Genomic DNA, 16,820 nt, shown 5'->3' with positions numbered 1-16,820 from the left:
CTTTGTGTGTGTTGAGTATCAGGATGAGGCCAAATAAGCATGCAAGTGTAAACAAACCCAAAAGGCATTTAAGACAGATCTGATCAGTTAGAGCACTTCAGGAGATCTGAGACGCATTTGAGCCACATTATAGCAGCGTAAACACATCCGTCTCTCCAAGATACACTCAACAACCAAAACTCCTCCCAGTACACCCGAAACTCCTCCCAGTACAATCCTCCTCCCAGTACAATCCACACTCCTCCCAGTACAACTGAAACCCCTCCATGTACAATCAAAACTCCTCCCAGTACAACCAAAAGTCCTCCCAGTACAACCAAAACCCCTCTCTGTACAACTAAAACCCCTCCCTGTACAACCGAAACCCCCCCTGCACAAACAAAATTCCTCCCAATACAACCAAAACTAATCCCAGTACAACCAAAACCTCTCCCAGTGCAACTGAAACCCCTCCATGTGCAACCAAAACTCCTCCCAGTAAAACCAAAACTCCTCCCTGTACAACCAAAACTCCTCCCTGTACAACCAAAACTCCTCCCAGTACAACCAAAACCTCTCCCAGGACAAACAAAACCCCTCCCAGTACAAACAAAACTCCTCCCAGTCCAACTGAAATCCCTCCCAGTACAACTGAAATCCCTCCCAGTACAAACAAAACTCCTCCCAGTACAACCAAAATTCCTCCCAGTACAACCAAAACTCCACCCAGTACAACCAAAACTCCTCACAGTACAACCAAAATCCCTCCCAGTACAACTGAAATCCCTCCCAGTACAACTGAAATCCCTCCCAGTACAACCAAAACTCTGGTCCAGGACTGGCTCACCACCAACAATCACTTGATGAGGTGATGTAGCCAGAGCCTAACAGAAGGTGCGATCCTTAAACCATCTGCCCCATTTCTTACAATCCCAGAGAATATTATAATTCATTATTATTCCATTAATCCTGAAGGATTAATACAGTAATTAATTAATACAGTCCAGTAATACTGTAACATTGATCATGTACTGCACTGTAATTCTGTTTTTCTTTGTGTTTTTTTCACCTCCAGAGGCAAAATGAAGCTGTTTTCTCAGCCTTTTTATTGTTGTGTACTGAACTGGAACAATCTTTCACAGAAGCCTGTATAGAATTTAAAAAGGTACTAAAGACAGCAGTGTTTAGTATAAAGTACATCAGTGTGCTTGTTGTATAAACTTGTTGCAAAAATGTCATTTTGAAAAAGGATTGTGAGATTTTGACCGAGATTCATTTTCAGTGTCTTATTTGGCTTTTGTGTAGTTTTAATACAGTAAGTCAAATTATTCACTGAGTGTGTGAGAAATCACAAACACTCATAAGATGAACTGTAGACACAGTGAAATGCAGCTGTGTGTCCTGGTTCTGACCTGCTGACCGACAGAGAACGCCTGGTTATTGAACTGCTGGATGAACTCGCTGGCCATCTTATCGGAGTCGTACGGGCTGGAGTCTGTGCTCTTCTTCTGCAGGAAGTCGATCTCTATGGTCATCGCTCCGATGCACTGCTTCGACTTATCAAAGTTGTAGTTGGCCACTAAGAGGAGAGAAAATAAGAGCCACTCAGAGAAACTGACGACTCCTTAATCAGCCAAAGGCTCAGAGACCTGAACCTGCTGAGAGTCTGAAGAGCTGAACAGGAATACGGTCACTCGCACCTTCTACTTCCTGCCCGATAGACAGACCAGCCCATTTTCTCTGAGAGAGAGAGAGAGATACAGAGAGAGAGAGATACAGAGAGAGAGAGATCATCAGACAACTCAACCACAGTGATTACACATAGATAGATAGATAGATAGATAGATAGATGGGTGATTACCGATCAACGACTGACTGATTACTGGGCGATGGCTGGGTGATTACTGATCAATGACTGACTGATTACTGGATGATAGCTGAGTGATTACCGATCGATGACTGACTGATAGCTGGGTGATAACTGACTGATTACTGGGCATCAGCTGGGTGATTACTGATCGATGAGTGATTACTGATTGATTACTGGGTGATAACCGACTGATTACTGGGTGATAGCTGAGTGATTACTGATCGATAACTGACTGATTACTGGGTGACAGCTGACTGATTACTGGGCAACAGCTGGGTGAATACTGATCGATAAGTAACTGATTACTGGGTGATAACTGACTGATTACTGGGTGATAGCTGGGTGATTACAGATTGATGACTGACTGATTACTGATCGATGACTGATTGATTACTGGGTGATAACTGACTGATGACTGGGTGATAACTGGGTGATTACTGATCGATGACTGACTGATTACTGGGTGATAACTCACTGATCACTGGGCGACAACTGGGTGAATACTGATCGATGAGTAACTGATTACTGGGTGATAGCTGAGTGACTGCCGATCGATGACTGACTGATAGCTGGGTGATAACTGACTGATGACTGGGTGATAACTGGGTGATAACTGGGTGATTACTGATCGATGACTGATTGATTACTGGGTGATAACTGACTGATGACTGGGTGATAGCTGGGTGATTACAGATTGATGACTGACTGATTACTGATCGATGACTGATTGATTACTGGGTGATAACTGACTGATTACTGATCAATGCCTGACTGAGTATTGGGTGACAGCTGACTGATTACTGATCAATGACTGATTACTGGGCGACCACTGGGTGATTACTGATCGATGACTGATCGATGACTGACTGATAACTGGTAGGTTACTGGGTGATAACTGGGTGATAAACTGGGTAGCTTGTGTGTGGACTGTGCTGACCTGTGGCAGACTGAAGGCGATGGTTCCTGGGGCCACTGTGTGATGGCTCTTCACTGTAAACACAAATTTATGTGTGGGCGTGGTCTTCACAGTAACATGCCTGCAGGTGGACAGACACAAGGGTCAGTTCAGGAAACACTGGGCAGTGAGAAGTCGGAGTTTAATGAAGGAGCGGAGAGGAGAGCTCCATATGAGCAGTGTGTATGTTAAAATCTCTCTCGGTCCAACTGAGTGTGAAAACCAATAATCTCAAGCAGGAGAACACACACAAACAAGGTTCTATTAAACAGGTTTCATTAGAACCTACAAACTAACACAGTACTTTTTACTCCTTTTTTCACACTGATGTCACTGAGAGCCAGTCAACCAGGATAAACCAGCGTTCAACTCCAGCCTGTGTGTGAGTGTGTTTATGTGTGTGTGTGAAAGTGTGTATATGTGTGTGTGTTTGTGTGTGTGTGAGTGTGTGTGAGTGTGTGTGAGAGTGTGTGAGTGTGTGTGAGTGTGTGTGAGAGTGTGTGAGTGTGTTTATGTGTGTGTGTGAAAGTGTGTATATGTGTGTGTGTTTGTGTGTGTGTGAGTGTGTGTGAGTGTGTGTGAGAGTGTGTGAGTGTGTTTATGTGTGTGTGTGAAAGTGTGTATATGAGTGTGTGTTTGTGTGTGTGAGTGTGTGTGAGTGTGTGTGAGAGTGTGTGAGTGTGTTTATGTGTGTGTGTGAAAGTGTGTATATGTGTGTGTGTTTGTGTGTGTGTGAGTGTGTGTGAGTGTGTGTGAGAGTGTGTGAGTGTGTTTATGTGTGTGTGTGAAAGTGTGTATATGAGTGTGTGTTTGTGTGTGTGTGAGTGTGTGTGAGAGTGTGAGAGTGTTTTTATGTGTGTGTGTTTGTGTGTGTGTGAGTGTGTGTGAGTGTGTGTGAGAGTGTGAGAGTGTTTTTATGTGTGTGTGTGAGTGTATTTATGTGTGTGTGTGTGAGTGTGTATATGAGTGTGTGTTTGTGTGTGTGTGAGTGTGTGTGAGTGTGTGTGAGAGTGTGAGAGTGTTTTTATGTGTGTGTGTTTGTGTGTGTGAGTGTGTGTGAGAGTGTGAGAGTGTTTTTATGTGTGTGTGTGAAAGTGTGTATATGAGTGTGTGTTTGTGTGTGTGTGAGTGTGAAAGTGTGTTTGTGTGTGTGTGAGAGTGTGAAAGTGTGTTTGTGTGTGTGTGAGTGTGTGTGAGTGTGTGTGAGAGTGTGTGAGTGTGTTTATGTGTGTGTGTGAAAGTGTGTATATGAGTGTGTGTTTGTGTGTGTGTGAGTGTGTGTGAGTGTGTGTGAGAGTGTGTATATGAGTGTGTGTTTGTGTGTGTGTGAGTGTGTGTGAGTGTGTGTGAGAGTGTGAGAGTGTTTTTATGTGTGTGTGTGAGTGTATTTATGTGTGTGTGTGTGAGTGTGTGTGAGAGTGTGTGAGTGTGTTTATGTGTGTGTGTGTGAGTGTGTATATGAGTGTGTGTTTGTGTGTGTGTGAGAGTGACTCACTGGCCTGACTGCAGGTCTTTCTCGCTGACCACAGCACAGTTGGTTAAGGAGAGCTCGTCTGTCGGGCAGCGCGCCGCCTGCATCGTCTGAATCAGAAAGAGGGAGAACATCGATAAACAAACAGAACAGAGAGAAAACAGAGCAAAGTCTTTACTTCAACATTAACACTGGATATTTTCCACAATGCAGCAGGAGCGGGAGCGGGAATGAAGCAGGACGAGATTCCAAATGGAGCTCTCTGAGCTCTCTGGCATTCTGGGAAATGAAGTTCTTCAATCTGTTCTACCACAAACACTGCAGCTCTGATTCACTGCAGCAGCTCGTTTAATAAAGAATAATGATCACTAACTGAGATCAAACCTGCAGAGAAACACAGAGAGAATCCCAAACAAACAGAGAGATGACAGAGAAGAGAATTCTACACTTTACAGGCAGCAAACACACAAACTATAAACAGCAGCACAAAACACAGCAACCAAAACAGAACAGACAGAACTAAAGGAGCAGAAACTGCAGCGTTTATCACAGCAAATAAATTAGAAGATAAACAACAAAAGAACAGAATGTAAAAACATGAAGCAAAAGCATCACACACACACACTTACACACACACTCTCTCACACACACACATACACACACACACTGTGACTGCAAGATTGAAGTTTAAAATAATCCATGATAAAACTCTTCAGGCAGTTAGATAATCAAACACATATGTATTATAATAAACAGAAAATAATTTTCTTTTTAGAACTTTAGTTTGTGAATATTATCATTGGAGTTACAGGAGGTCCTTAAGATCTAATCAGAACCGAAATATTCCTGCGGACAAAAATAAAAAGATCCACCTTAAATCCTCAGACACATCACTGACTTCATAAACCTCAATAAAAACCCATTTATTTGGAACACGAAACCTCTTATGCTGTCAGAGGCTTTTATGTCTGTCTGTGCGGTTGAAGAGACTGAGGGTTGATCTGTAGAGCAGACTGACTCAGCCAGGCGCTCAGAGTGAAGGTCAGTCTGACAGCAGAACTGCAGGCGAGAAAAAAGAGAAAAACACAAAAACCCTGCAGCACTGGCTGTCTGCCCACAGATCCCTCCACACTCACTAAATAAGCCAAACACCATCCACTAAACCCTGTACACCATCCACTAAACCTCATACACCATCCACTAAACCTCATACACCATCCAGTAAACCCTGTACACCATCCACTAAACCTCATACACCATCCACTAAACCCTGTACACCATCCACTAAACCTCATACACCATCCACTAAACCTCATACACCATCCAGTAAACCCTGTACACCATCCACTAAACCTCATACACCATCCACTAAACCCTGTACACCATCCACTAAACCCTGTACACCATCCACTAAACCCTGTACATCATCCACTAAACCCTGTACACCATCCACTAAACCCTGTACACCATCCACTAAACCCTGTACATCATCCACTAAACCCTGTACACCATCCACTAAACCTCATACACCATCCACTAAACCTCATACACCATCCAGTAAACCCTGTACACCATCCACTAAACCTCATACACCATCCACTAAACCCTGTACACCATCCACTAAACCCTGTACATCATCCACTAAACCCTGTACACCATCCACTAAACCTCATACACCATCCACTAAACCCTGTACACCATCCACTAAACACTGTACATCATCCACTAAACCCTGTACACCATCCACTAAACCTCATACACCATCCACTAAACCCTGTACACCATCCACTAAACCTCATACACCATCCACTAAACCCTGTACACCATCCACTAAACACTGTACATCATCCACTAAACCCTGTACACCATCCACTAAACCTCATACACCATCCACTAAACCTCATACACCATCCACTAAACCCTGTACACCATCCACTAAACCTCATACACCATCCACTAAACCTCATACACCATCCACTAAACCCTGTACACCATCCACTAAACCTCATACACCATCCACTAAACCTCATACACCACCCACTAAACCCTGTACACCATCCACTAAACCTCATACATCATCCACTAAACCTCATACACCATCCACTAAACCCTGTACACCATCCACTAAACCTCATACACCATCCACTAAACCCTGTACACCATCCACTAAACACTGTACATCATCCACTAAACCTCATACACCATCCACTAAACCCTGTACACCATCCACTAAACACTGTACATCATCCACTAAACCTCATACACCATCCACTAAACCCTGTACACCATCCACTAAACTCCATACACCATCCACTAAACCTCATACATCATCCACTAAACCCTGTACACCATCCACTAAACCTCATACACCATCCACTAAACCCTGTACACCATCCACTAAACCTCATACACCACCCACTAAACCCTGTACACCATCCACTAAACCTCATACACCATCCACTAAACTCCATACACCATCCACTAAACCTCATACATCATCCACCAAACCTCATACACCATCCACTAAACCTCATACACCACCCACTAAACCATGTACACCATCCACTAAACCTCATACATCATCCACTAAACCTCATACACCATCCACTAAACCCTGTACACCATCCACTAAACCTCATACACCATCCACTAAACCTCATACACCATCCACTAAACCCTGTACACCATCCACTAAACCTCATACATCATCCACTAAACCCTGTACACCATCCACTAAACCTCATACATCATCCACTAAACCTCATACACCATCCACTAAACCCTGTACACCATCCACTAAACCTCATACATCATCCACTAAACCCTGTACACCATCCACTAAACCCTGTACACCATCCACTAAACCTCATACATCATCCACTAAACCCTGTACACCATCCACTAAACCTCATACATCATCCACTAAACCCTGTACACCATCCACTAAACCCTGTACACCATCCACTAAACCTCATACACCATCCACTAAACCTCATACACCATCCACTAAACCCTGTACACCATCCACTAAACCTCATACATCATCCACTAAACCCTGTACACCATCCACTAAACCTCATACATCATCCACTAAACCTCATACACCATCCACTAAACCCTGTACACCATCCACTAAACCTCATACATCATCCACTAAACCCTGTACACCATCCACTAAACCTCATACATCATCCACTAAACCTCATACATCATCCACCAAACCTCATACACCATCCACTAAACCTCATACACCACCCACTAAACCATGTACACCATCCACTAAACCTCATACATCATCCACTAAACCTCATACACCATCCACTAAACCCTGAACCATCACTAAACTCATACCCACTAAACCTCATACATCATCCACTAAACCCTGTACACCATCCACTAAACCTCATACATCATCCACTAAACCTCATACACCATCCACTAAACTCCATACACCATCCACTAAACCTCATACATCATCCACTAAACCCTGTACACCATCCACTAAACCTCATACACCATCCACTAAACCTCATACACCACCCACTAAACCCTGTACACCATCCACTAAACCCTGTACACCATCCACTAAACCTCATACATCATCCACTAAACCGCATACACCATCCACTAAACTCCATACATCATCCACTAAACCTCATACATCATCCACTAAACCTCATACACCATCCACTAAACTCCATACACCATCCACTAAACCTCATACACCACCACTAAACCTCATACATCATCCACTAAACCCTGTACACCATCCACTAAACCTCATACACCATCCACTAAACCTCATACACCATCCACTAAACCTCATACACCATCCACTAAACCCTGTACACCATCCACTAAACCTCATACACCATCCACTAAACCTCATACACCATCCACTAAACCTCATACACCATCCACTAAACCCTGTACACCATCCACTAAACCTCATACACCATCCACTAAACCTCATACACCATCCACTGAACCTTACAGACCGTTCAGTGAACCTCCTGTACTGCAGTCTGTCAGTCGTGTACTGCAGTCTATCAGTTCTGTACTGCAGTTTGTCAGTCCTGTATTACAATCTGTCAGTCCTGAACAGTAGTCTATGAGTCCTTTACCTGAGTCTTTCAGTCCTGTACCTCTGTCTGTCAGTCTTGATGAACCGTCTTTCAGTCCTGTACTGCAGTCTGTCAGTCCTGTACCACAAGCTGTCAGTCCTGAACAGCACTCTGTTAGTCCTGTACCTCAGTTTGTCAGTCCTGTATCTCAGTCTGTCACTCCTGTACTGCAGTCTATCAGTTCTTTACCACAATCTTTCAGTCCTGTACCTCAGTCTGTCAGTCCTGATTAGCGGTCTATCAGTCCTGTACTGTAGTTTGTCAGTCCTGTACTGCAGTCTGTCACTCCTGTACCTCAGTCTGTCTGTTCTGTAACGCAGTTTTTTAGTCCTGTACTGCAGTCTATCAGTCCTGTACAGCAGTCTGTCAGATATGTACTGCAGTCTGTCAGTCCTTTACTTCAGTCCCTCAGTCCTGTACTGCAGTCTGTCTGTCCTGTACCACAGCCTGTCAAACCTGTACTGCAGTGTGTCAGACCTGTACTGCTGTCTATGAATTCTGTACCATGGTTTGTCAGTACTGAACAGCAGTTTATCAGTCCTTTACCTCAGTCTATTAGTCCTGTTCTGCAGTCTATCTGTTCTGTAACGCAGTTTGTCAGTCCTGTATTACAGTCCGTCAGTCCTGAACAGCAGTTCATCAGTCCTTTACCTCAGTCTGTCAGTCCAGTACTGCAGTCTGTCAGACCTGTACAGAAGTCTATCAGTCGTGTATTGCAGTATGTCAGTCCTGAACAGCACTCTATTAGTTCTGTATCTCAGTGTGTCAGTCCTGTACTTTAGTCTCTCAGTCCTGTACCTCAGTCTGTCTGTCCTGTACTTCAGTCTGTCACTTCACTGCCGATGCTTTATTTTCCAGTGCTGCTCTTTCACTTTTTCCCTAAAGCAGATGGTCTGTGAGCTGAGACTGAGGTGACTCCTTATGTACGGTTCTGTTGATCCTGATGAACACAAAGCTCTGTTTCTCTGAACGTCTACCCAGATGGCAGCGGGGGGTAGGCAGCTGATAGCGTTCGGGTCGCTGTGGAAAAGCTGCTGTCTGAGTCGCTAACAGGGAAGCACTAAAGCCACAGCAGCATCCAGTCTGAGCCAACAAAGGATACGTACCTTGAAAAATATAACGACCTTGAGGGCCAACGCAAGCAGGAGGGAGGGGAACAGGAGGTGAGAGAGAAAACTGAACCAGGCAGGTGAGCTGGGGAGTTTGGGTTTAGTTGGGTTTGGTCTGGTTTGGTCAGCATGCAGGACTTTACAGCATTAAAGATGCTGCAGGCATCTATAAGTGTGATCTGACCCGAATCACTCAGACTGAATCTGTTTACAATGCCACTGTGGTAAACACCCCAAATCTGAAATAAACAATGTGCAGATATGTTCCAGGGGGCACCAGGGGGCCAGTACCACCCTAGAATGAAGCATGGCCACCAATCAGGCCACTCAGTTATGGACAGTGAGACAGTTAGCCATCATTAATAAAGCAACAGATCTTTGTTACCAGTCAGTTCTGAGAGTTTGATGATACTGCTTTTAAAAATGAGTGTATCTGGCTATAATTGGCTAATTTACTGAGTAAACAGGTGAGTGTCATTTTAATACAGTGACGCTGTTTTATTTATTTGTTTTTCTATCAGTGTGCCCCGCCCCCAGGAAACTCTCTGGGTCTTACCTGCCCACCCTGTTCTAAACGATCTAGCTAGGGCCTTGAATTTGGAGGAACAGCACAGTGTCATACAGTACAACATAGTGCAGTGCAGAACAGTGTAGCAAAGTGAAGTGCAGTACAGAGCAGTGATCTGAACTGCAGTGAATTCTCAATAAGCAAATTACGGCCTCATTGTGTTTCTTGAAAAGCATCTCATTCTGCTCAGACTCAGATTCACCTCATCATCCCGCCTCTGCAGTAATCTGGGTTTCTATCCGATCAGAAAGCCAACAAACAGACTCTATTTCAGGCCTGATGCTGATATTTAACGAGGCTGCGTCTCCAGAGAAGCTTCACTGAGGAGCCATCAGAGAAAAGATCAATGAAGAAGAGCTACAGAAATACAGTCACTGAAATTCCACTGTAACTGCACAGAATTCACTGCAGCTTTTATCTTCACTGCAGGACATGAACACTGCATTTCTACATTTTGCCAAACGAGGCTTATTAGTCATTAATTAGTCAGTTTATTATATAATCACTGAGGAGAGAATCACAGACCTGCTCTGCTTTCAGTGAAGTGTTTCTATTATTAATGTTAGTTATTGGATCATTTATTATCTGTAAAAAAGGTTTTAACTACATAAATTTAACCCTTTTAGATTAAAATTCAACATTAATAACTGAACACAGATCGATTCTACAGACTGTAGTCAGAGAATCACACAGTCTGATTAAGAGCCAATAACATCATTCAGTATTAATTATTATCATTAGAAATATTAACAATCACCTGAAACACTGTCAGTAAGAAATCACGAGACAGAAATATAGACAATGATATTTTTCTCATGTCAAAGTTGATGAACTTTTCTGGCGCGGTTACAGTAATAAGTCATTTCAGAGTGTCATTACTCAGAGTTTATGATTTATCATCTAATTTGTTAATTTTTCTGGAATATTACTCATTACTGCTCAGTTTAATGACATTCATGAAAATATAATATAAATATATTATATATAAAATTAATTATAACACGATGGACGAGAGAAAACAGATCAAAACTTACATATGCTTTCATATTTTAATACAGTGAGATTAATATAATTGTACTGTATTAATATGATTAAATGATATGAATGTAATTTCAGTTCTTATTGATGATCTGAACACAGTAGAGTCAGAATGAGTTTCTGAACAGACAGAATGACAAAGAAGAGAACTACACGTTTACATTAAACTCAACACGAAATATTCACATTTACACTAAACTCGACATTAAAACTAAACACACACACACACCACACACACACACACACACACACACACACACACACACACACACACACACACACACACACACACACACACACACTCACATACTCACAACACACACACACACACACACACACACACACACTCACATACTCACACACACACACACACACACACACTCACACACACATACTCATATACTCATATACACACAAACACACACACACACACACACTCACATACTCATATACACACAAACACACACACAAACACACACACACACACACACACACACACACTCACACTCACACTCACATACTCATATACACACAAACACACTCACACACACTCACATACTCATATACACACAAACACACACACACACTCACACACACACACACTCACATAATCATATACACACACACACTCACACACACACACACTCTATCTCTCTCTCTCTCACACAACACACACACACACACACACACATACTCATACACACACAGACACACACACACACACAAACACACACATACTCACACACACAAACACACACACACACACTCACACATACTCACACACACACACAGACACACACACACACACACACACACAGACACACCCACACACTCACATACTCTCATACACACACAAACACACTCACACTCACACACATACACACACACACAAACACACACACACTGTGTGTGTGTGTGTTTGTGTGTGTTTGTGTGTGTGTGTGCGAGTATGTGTGTGTTTGTATGTGTTTGTGTGTGTGAGTATGTGTGTTTGTGTGTGTATGAGAGTATGTGAGTGTGTGGGTGTGTGTGTGTGTGTGTGAGAGAGAGAGAGAGAGAGAGAGAGAGAGAGAGAGAGAGAGAAGAGAGAGAGAGAGAGAGAGAGAGAGAGAGAGAGAGAGAGAGAGTGAGTGTGTGAGTGTTTTAGTTTCTAAATTTAGATGCTGCAGGATTAGAGATTACACACACACACACACACAGTAACAGTAAAGCTCCTTTAGGACTGACAGTGTTTTTGTTGTTGTTGTTGTTTTTATTTCTGATCCTGTGGAGATCAAATCCTCCCAGCCACTTTATCGGAAACCCCTCTCCTGTAGCTTCACTGAGCGAGTGTGTGATCTGTGTCCAGTGCTGATCAGTGATTATGGTCAGTTTGATCTTTTAGTCCATCAGCGATCAGTTTCAGAACAGAGCTGCTCGTCTGGATATTTTTGGATGGACTTTCTCTTCTCAGCCCAGCGGTGACAGTGATAAGTGTAAAAACCCAAACATCACTGGTGTGTGTGACACACTCACACCAGCAACACACACACACACACACACACACGCAGATACACAAACACACACGCAGACACACAAACACACACACAAACACACACACACACACACACACACACACACAACACACACACACACACACACACACACACACACACACACACACAGACACACACACACACACACACACACACACACAACCATCTCAGTGTTGCTGCTGAGCTGAGAATGAACCAAACAACATCTGGACAGCAGCAGCTCTGCGGTCAGAAACTGTGGAGATGAAAGAGGTGGGTGGAGCTTATAAAGCATTATAAAGTGCTCATTAATGACGTCACGTTAATGTTTTTCTACTTTTAGTGCTGATTTACTCTCCAATCAATAACTTCCACAGAAACATCACAGAGACCAAAACAGGAAACGATCAGCTGATATTGATCCATTTAGAGAAGTTACAGCTCATTAACGATCAATCAGGGAAACCTGAAACTAATGTAGAGTCTATAATCAATCGCCAAAATAATGTAAACTATAATATAATAACATAAGAACCAGCAAACGCCACGATCACTGCAATCAATCGATCATTAAGATCATTTATGAATCAGCAAATCACAGTTTTGTGTCTCTTACAGAGAATCAGCTGATAACAGAGGACTTTTATTTTGTAGATTAAATACATACAGGTCTGTGCAAAAGTCAGAGACCCCCATCCCTTACTAAATTTCCAGTCAGTGAAGTCATTAAGTTATTGATTTTTCAGATGTTTACAAAGAGATCAGACATCAGACAATCGAATTGCACAATGAAGGAGAAACATCAAAGTGAAAATCAGGAGTTTAAAAACTGATTAAAGCTCCAGAGAAAATGTGTCTCCTAACAAGCACCTGGAAGAGCTGGTCGACCCCAAAACTGCCCCCATCTTAATGTTTTCTGTCACTTTTGATGACGATCAAATACAGTATTGATACAGTATTTACAGCGCGAGTGAAAACAGCAGAAGATGAAGAGCAGGGAGGGCTCTGTAAATCAGCAGGACCATATCAATAATGTGACGCGTCTGCAGAGACGACCAGATAACAGAGGAGTAAAGAGTATTTACGGTAAACTGGACAACAAAGCTGTAATAAAGCCTCACTGACTGACCACCCCAGAGTCCAGACCTCAACACCACTGAATGAGTTTGATTACTGCAGAAAATGATCAACCAGCTTCAAAGACTGAACTTTGGAGGAGTGTCTGCAGATTCTTTGAGGAACTGAAAGTGAGGCTCCTGAAAAGCGTGGAAGCTGGAATGGAGGGAAGGAGTCACACACCGATTTGTCTGACCGAATAATCAATAACTCGACCCTGAGTGAATGAAGGGGGTCTCTGACTTCTGCACAGCGCAGTGGAGATCTGAGTAATTCTGTCTGTTAAAGCCGCGAGAAGGCTGGACAGAACCGCTGCGTGTGAAGGTGTCGGTGCTGCTCGGTTTGAACAGTGAGAGTGAAAATGCTGAGCCTATGAATGCGGAGCGATTCTGATGACCCGGTGGTCGGCGGGGGTTTTGCGCTCTGGGTGTGAAGTTAAAGGCTCGGACGCAGCAACGGTCGTGTCGCTGTAATCTGGCTTTAACGGACTGATTCAAGGTTAAAACCGGCCGCGCGCGCGCATTAACCCACGCGCACGAGCGCGGGCCCAGCAGCGTGATGTGGAGCAGAGTGAACGGAGAGCTCGCGCTCTGAGGCTCGCTGATTTTTTCTTTTTTTTCCAGCATTATCCAGCTTCTCATTCCAATTTTCCGTTCCACCTTAAATGGTGCAGCAGTTACTGCAGCAGAGCCTGAGGCGCCAGAATGTAACTGCTGCACCATTTAAGGTGGAACGGAAAAATCGAACGAGAAGCCCCAGAATGGAGAGGCTCCCTTAAGTCTCGTGAAGGTTAACCGAGAGAAACGCTTCGATCAACACCTTCGGCACCAGCGCGTGCCTTCGGACACCACTAACCCCCCCATCAGCACCAGCGCGAGCTTCACCAGCGCCCTCCCGTTCACTCCTTTAACACAGAGCTAACGCAGATTCACCGAATGTAAAACCCACCCGTTTTCCGCCACAGCTATAAACACACAGCTCGACTTTATCATCGCGCGCGCGTCGTTACATCATCAGATTATTCACCGACCGATTTATTAAACGGTCAAACTGCGCATTTCTTACCCGGGTCGCCATGGTCGCGTGTGCTCGCGCTCCGCCGCCGCCGCAGAAAAAAGAGATTCAGCACCGCGGACAGCAGCGCCCTCACACACAGCGCCCCCAGCGGCCGCACACTGTAATTACACCCGCTCACTGACACAGCGCCCTCAGCGGCAGCACACTGTAATTACACCCGCTCACTGATACAGCGCCATCAGCGGCAGCACACTGTAATTACACCCGCTCACCCACACAGCGCCCTCAGCGGCAGCACTCTGTAATTACACCCACTCACCCACACAGCGCCCTCAGCGGCAGCACAATGTAATTACACCCGCTCACCCACACAGCGCCCTCAGCCGCAGCACACTATAATTACACCCACTCACTGACACAGCGCCCTCAGCGGCAGCACGCTGTAATTACACCCACTCACTGATACAGCACCCTCAGAGGCAGCACACTGTAATTACACCCACTCACCCACACAGCGCCCTCAGCCGCAGCACACTGTAATTACACCCACTCACCCACACAGCGCCCTCAGCGGCAGTACAATGTAATTACACCCGCTCACCCACACAGCGCCCTCAGCGACAGCACACTATGATTACACCCACTCACTGACACAGCGCCCTCAGCGGCAGCACACTGTAATTACACCCACTCACTGATACAGCACCCTCAGAGGCAGCACATTGTAATTACACCCACTCACCCACACAGCGCCCTCAGCCGCAGCACAATGTAATTACACCCGCTCACCCACACAGCGCCCTCAGCGGCAGCATACTGTAATTACACCCGCTCACTGACACAGCGCCCTCAGCGGCAGCACACTGTAATTACACCCGTTCACCCACACAGCGCCCTCAGCCGCAGCACACTATGATTACACCCACTCACTGACACAGCGCCCTCAGCGGCAGCACACTGTAATTACACCCACTCACTGATACAGCACCCTCAGAGGCAGCACACTGTAATTACACCCACTCACCCACACAGCGCCCCCCTAGCCGCAGCACACTGTAATTACACCCGCTCACTGACACAGCGCCCTCAGCGGCAGCATGCTGTAATTACACCCGCTCACTGACACAGCGCCCTCAGCGGCAGCACACTGTAATTACACCCGCTCACTGACACAGCGCCCTCAGCGGCAGCATGCTGTAATTACACCCGCTCACTGACACAGCGCCCTCAGCGGCAGCACACTGTTTTTGTGGGGGTTTTTTTCTGTTATCAGAAGTGCAGTCACTGGTGTAGAGAGAAGAGCAGGAGAGGGAGCACACGGCCCTGTGGAGCCCCAGTGCTGAGACAGAGAGTGTCCGAAATGTGGTCACTCACCCGTACATACTGTGTTCTATTCAGCAAGAAGTTGTGGATCCAGTACCAGACAGATGGGGGACACTGACCTGCCACAGTTTATCCAGTAGAAGGTCAGAAATGATGGTGTTGAAAGCAGAAGTGTTAGGATCGTCCAGGCACTGCAGGATGTGGTAGAGAACCAAAGTCACAGCATCATCTACAGAACCTGTAGGCTGTACCTGTGAACTGCAGAGGGTCCTGGAGGGAGTTAAAGTCATTGGTGTAACACTGGATGCTGGTTTATTATATCAGTAATGTCTCTAAGTTTTGTTAGTTGAGAATCCTAAATAAGAAGTGGCTCTGCTGTCTGTCTGAATCAGCTCCAGTTCAGAGCGCAGCAGCTCTGTGAGCTCCCAGGAGAAGATTGTCTGAGTGTATTATGGAGCTCTTACTCAGGTCACACGGTTCAGTGCTGCATCCACTGCGAGGCTCTTTCTGAGATTTAAAGCTGTGAATGTTAGAGCTGCAGATCCTCCTGATCTGCTGAAACGTTACAGCGTCCGGATCTCTTCATTGCATACTCCAAACCAGCGGGTCCTGGGACGACCTCGGGGTCTCGTCCCAGTTGGCCGTGCCTGGTAAACCTCCAACAGCAGGCGACCAGGGGGGCATCCTGATCAGATGCCCAGACCACCTGAACTGGCTCCTCTTAGTGTGGAGGAGT

The 16,820-nt window shown here is 45.0% G+C and overlaps 1 protein-coding gene across 2 annotated transcripts in view; it reads right to left on the bottom strand.

Annotated features, from left to right (window-relative positions):
- nsfa (N-ethylmaleimide-sensitive factor a) overlaps window positions 1-14,857 on the bottom strand; it is a 28,454-nt gene extending 13,597 nt beyond the window's left edge. For both annotated transcript variants that reach the window (XR_005008318.1, XM_036589559.1), the window contains exons 1-5: window positions 14,810-14,857; window positions 4,300-4,385; window positions 2,787-2,886; window positions 1,680-1,719; window positions 1,392-1,558 (exon numbers count right to left, since the gene is read on the bottom strand). Coding sequence is in view for 1 of the 2 variants with exons in the window: in XM_036589559.1 (XP_036445452.1) it covers window positions 1,392-1,558; window positions 1,680-1,719; window positions 2,787-2,886; window positions 4,300-4,385; window positions 14,810-14,821 (405 nt within the window). In the remaining variant the exon portion in view is untranslated. The remainder of the gene's footprint in view (window positions 1-1,391; window positions 1,559-1,679; window positions 1,720-2,786; window positions 2,887-4,299; window positions 4,386-14,809) is intronic.
- Between the last annotated feature and the right edge of the window lie 1,963 nt (window positions 14,858-16,820).

This window comes from Colossoma macropomum, unplaced genomic scaffold (assembly GCF_904425465.1).
Source record: "Colossoma macropomum unplaced genomic scaffold, Colossoma_macropomum, whole genome shotgun sequence".
NCBI lineage: Eukaryota > Metazoa > Chordata > Actinopteri > Characiformes > Serrasalmidae > Colossoma > Colossoma macropomum.
The sequence above is the reverse complement of the archived record's forward strand: the minus strand, read 5'-3'. Positions and strand labels throughout refer to the sequence as shown.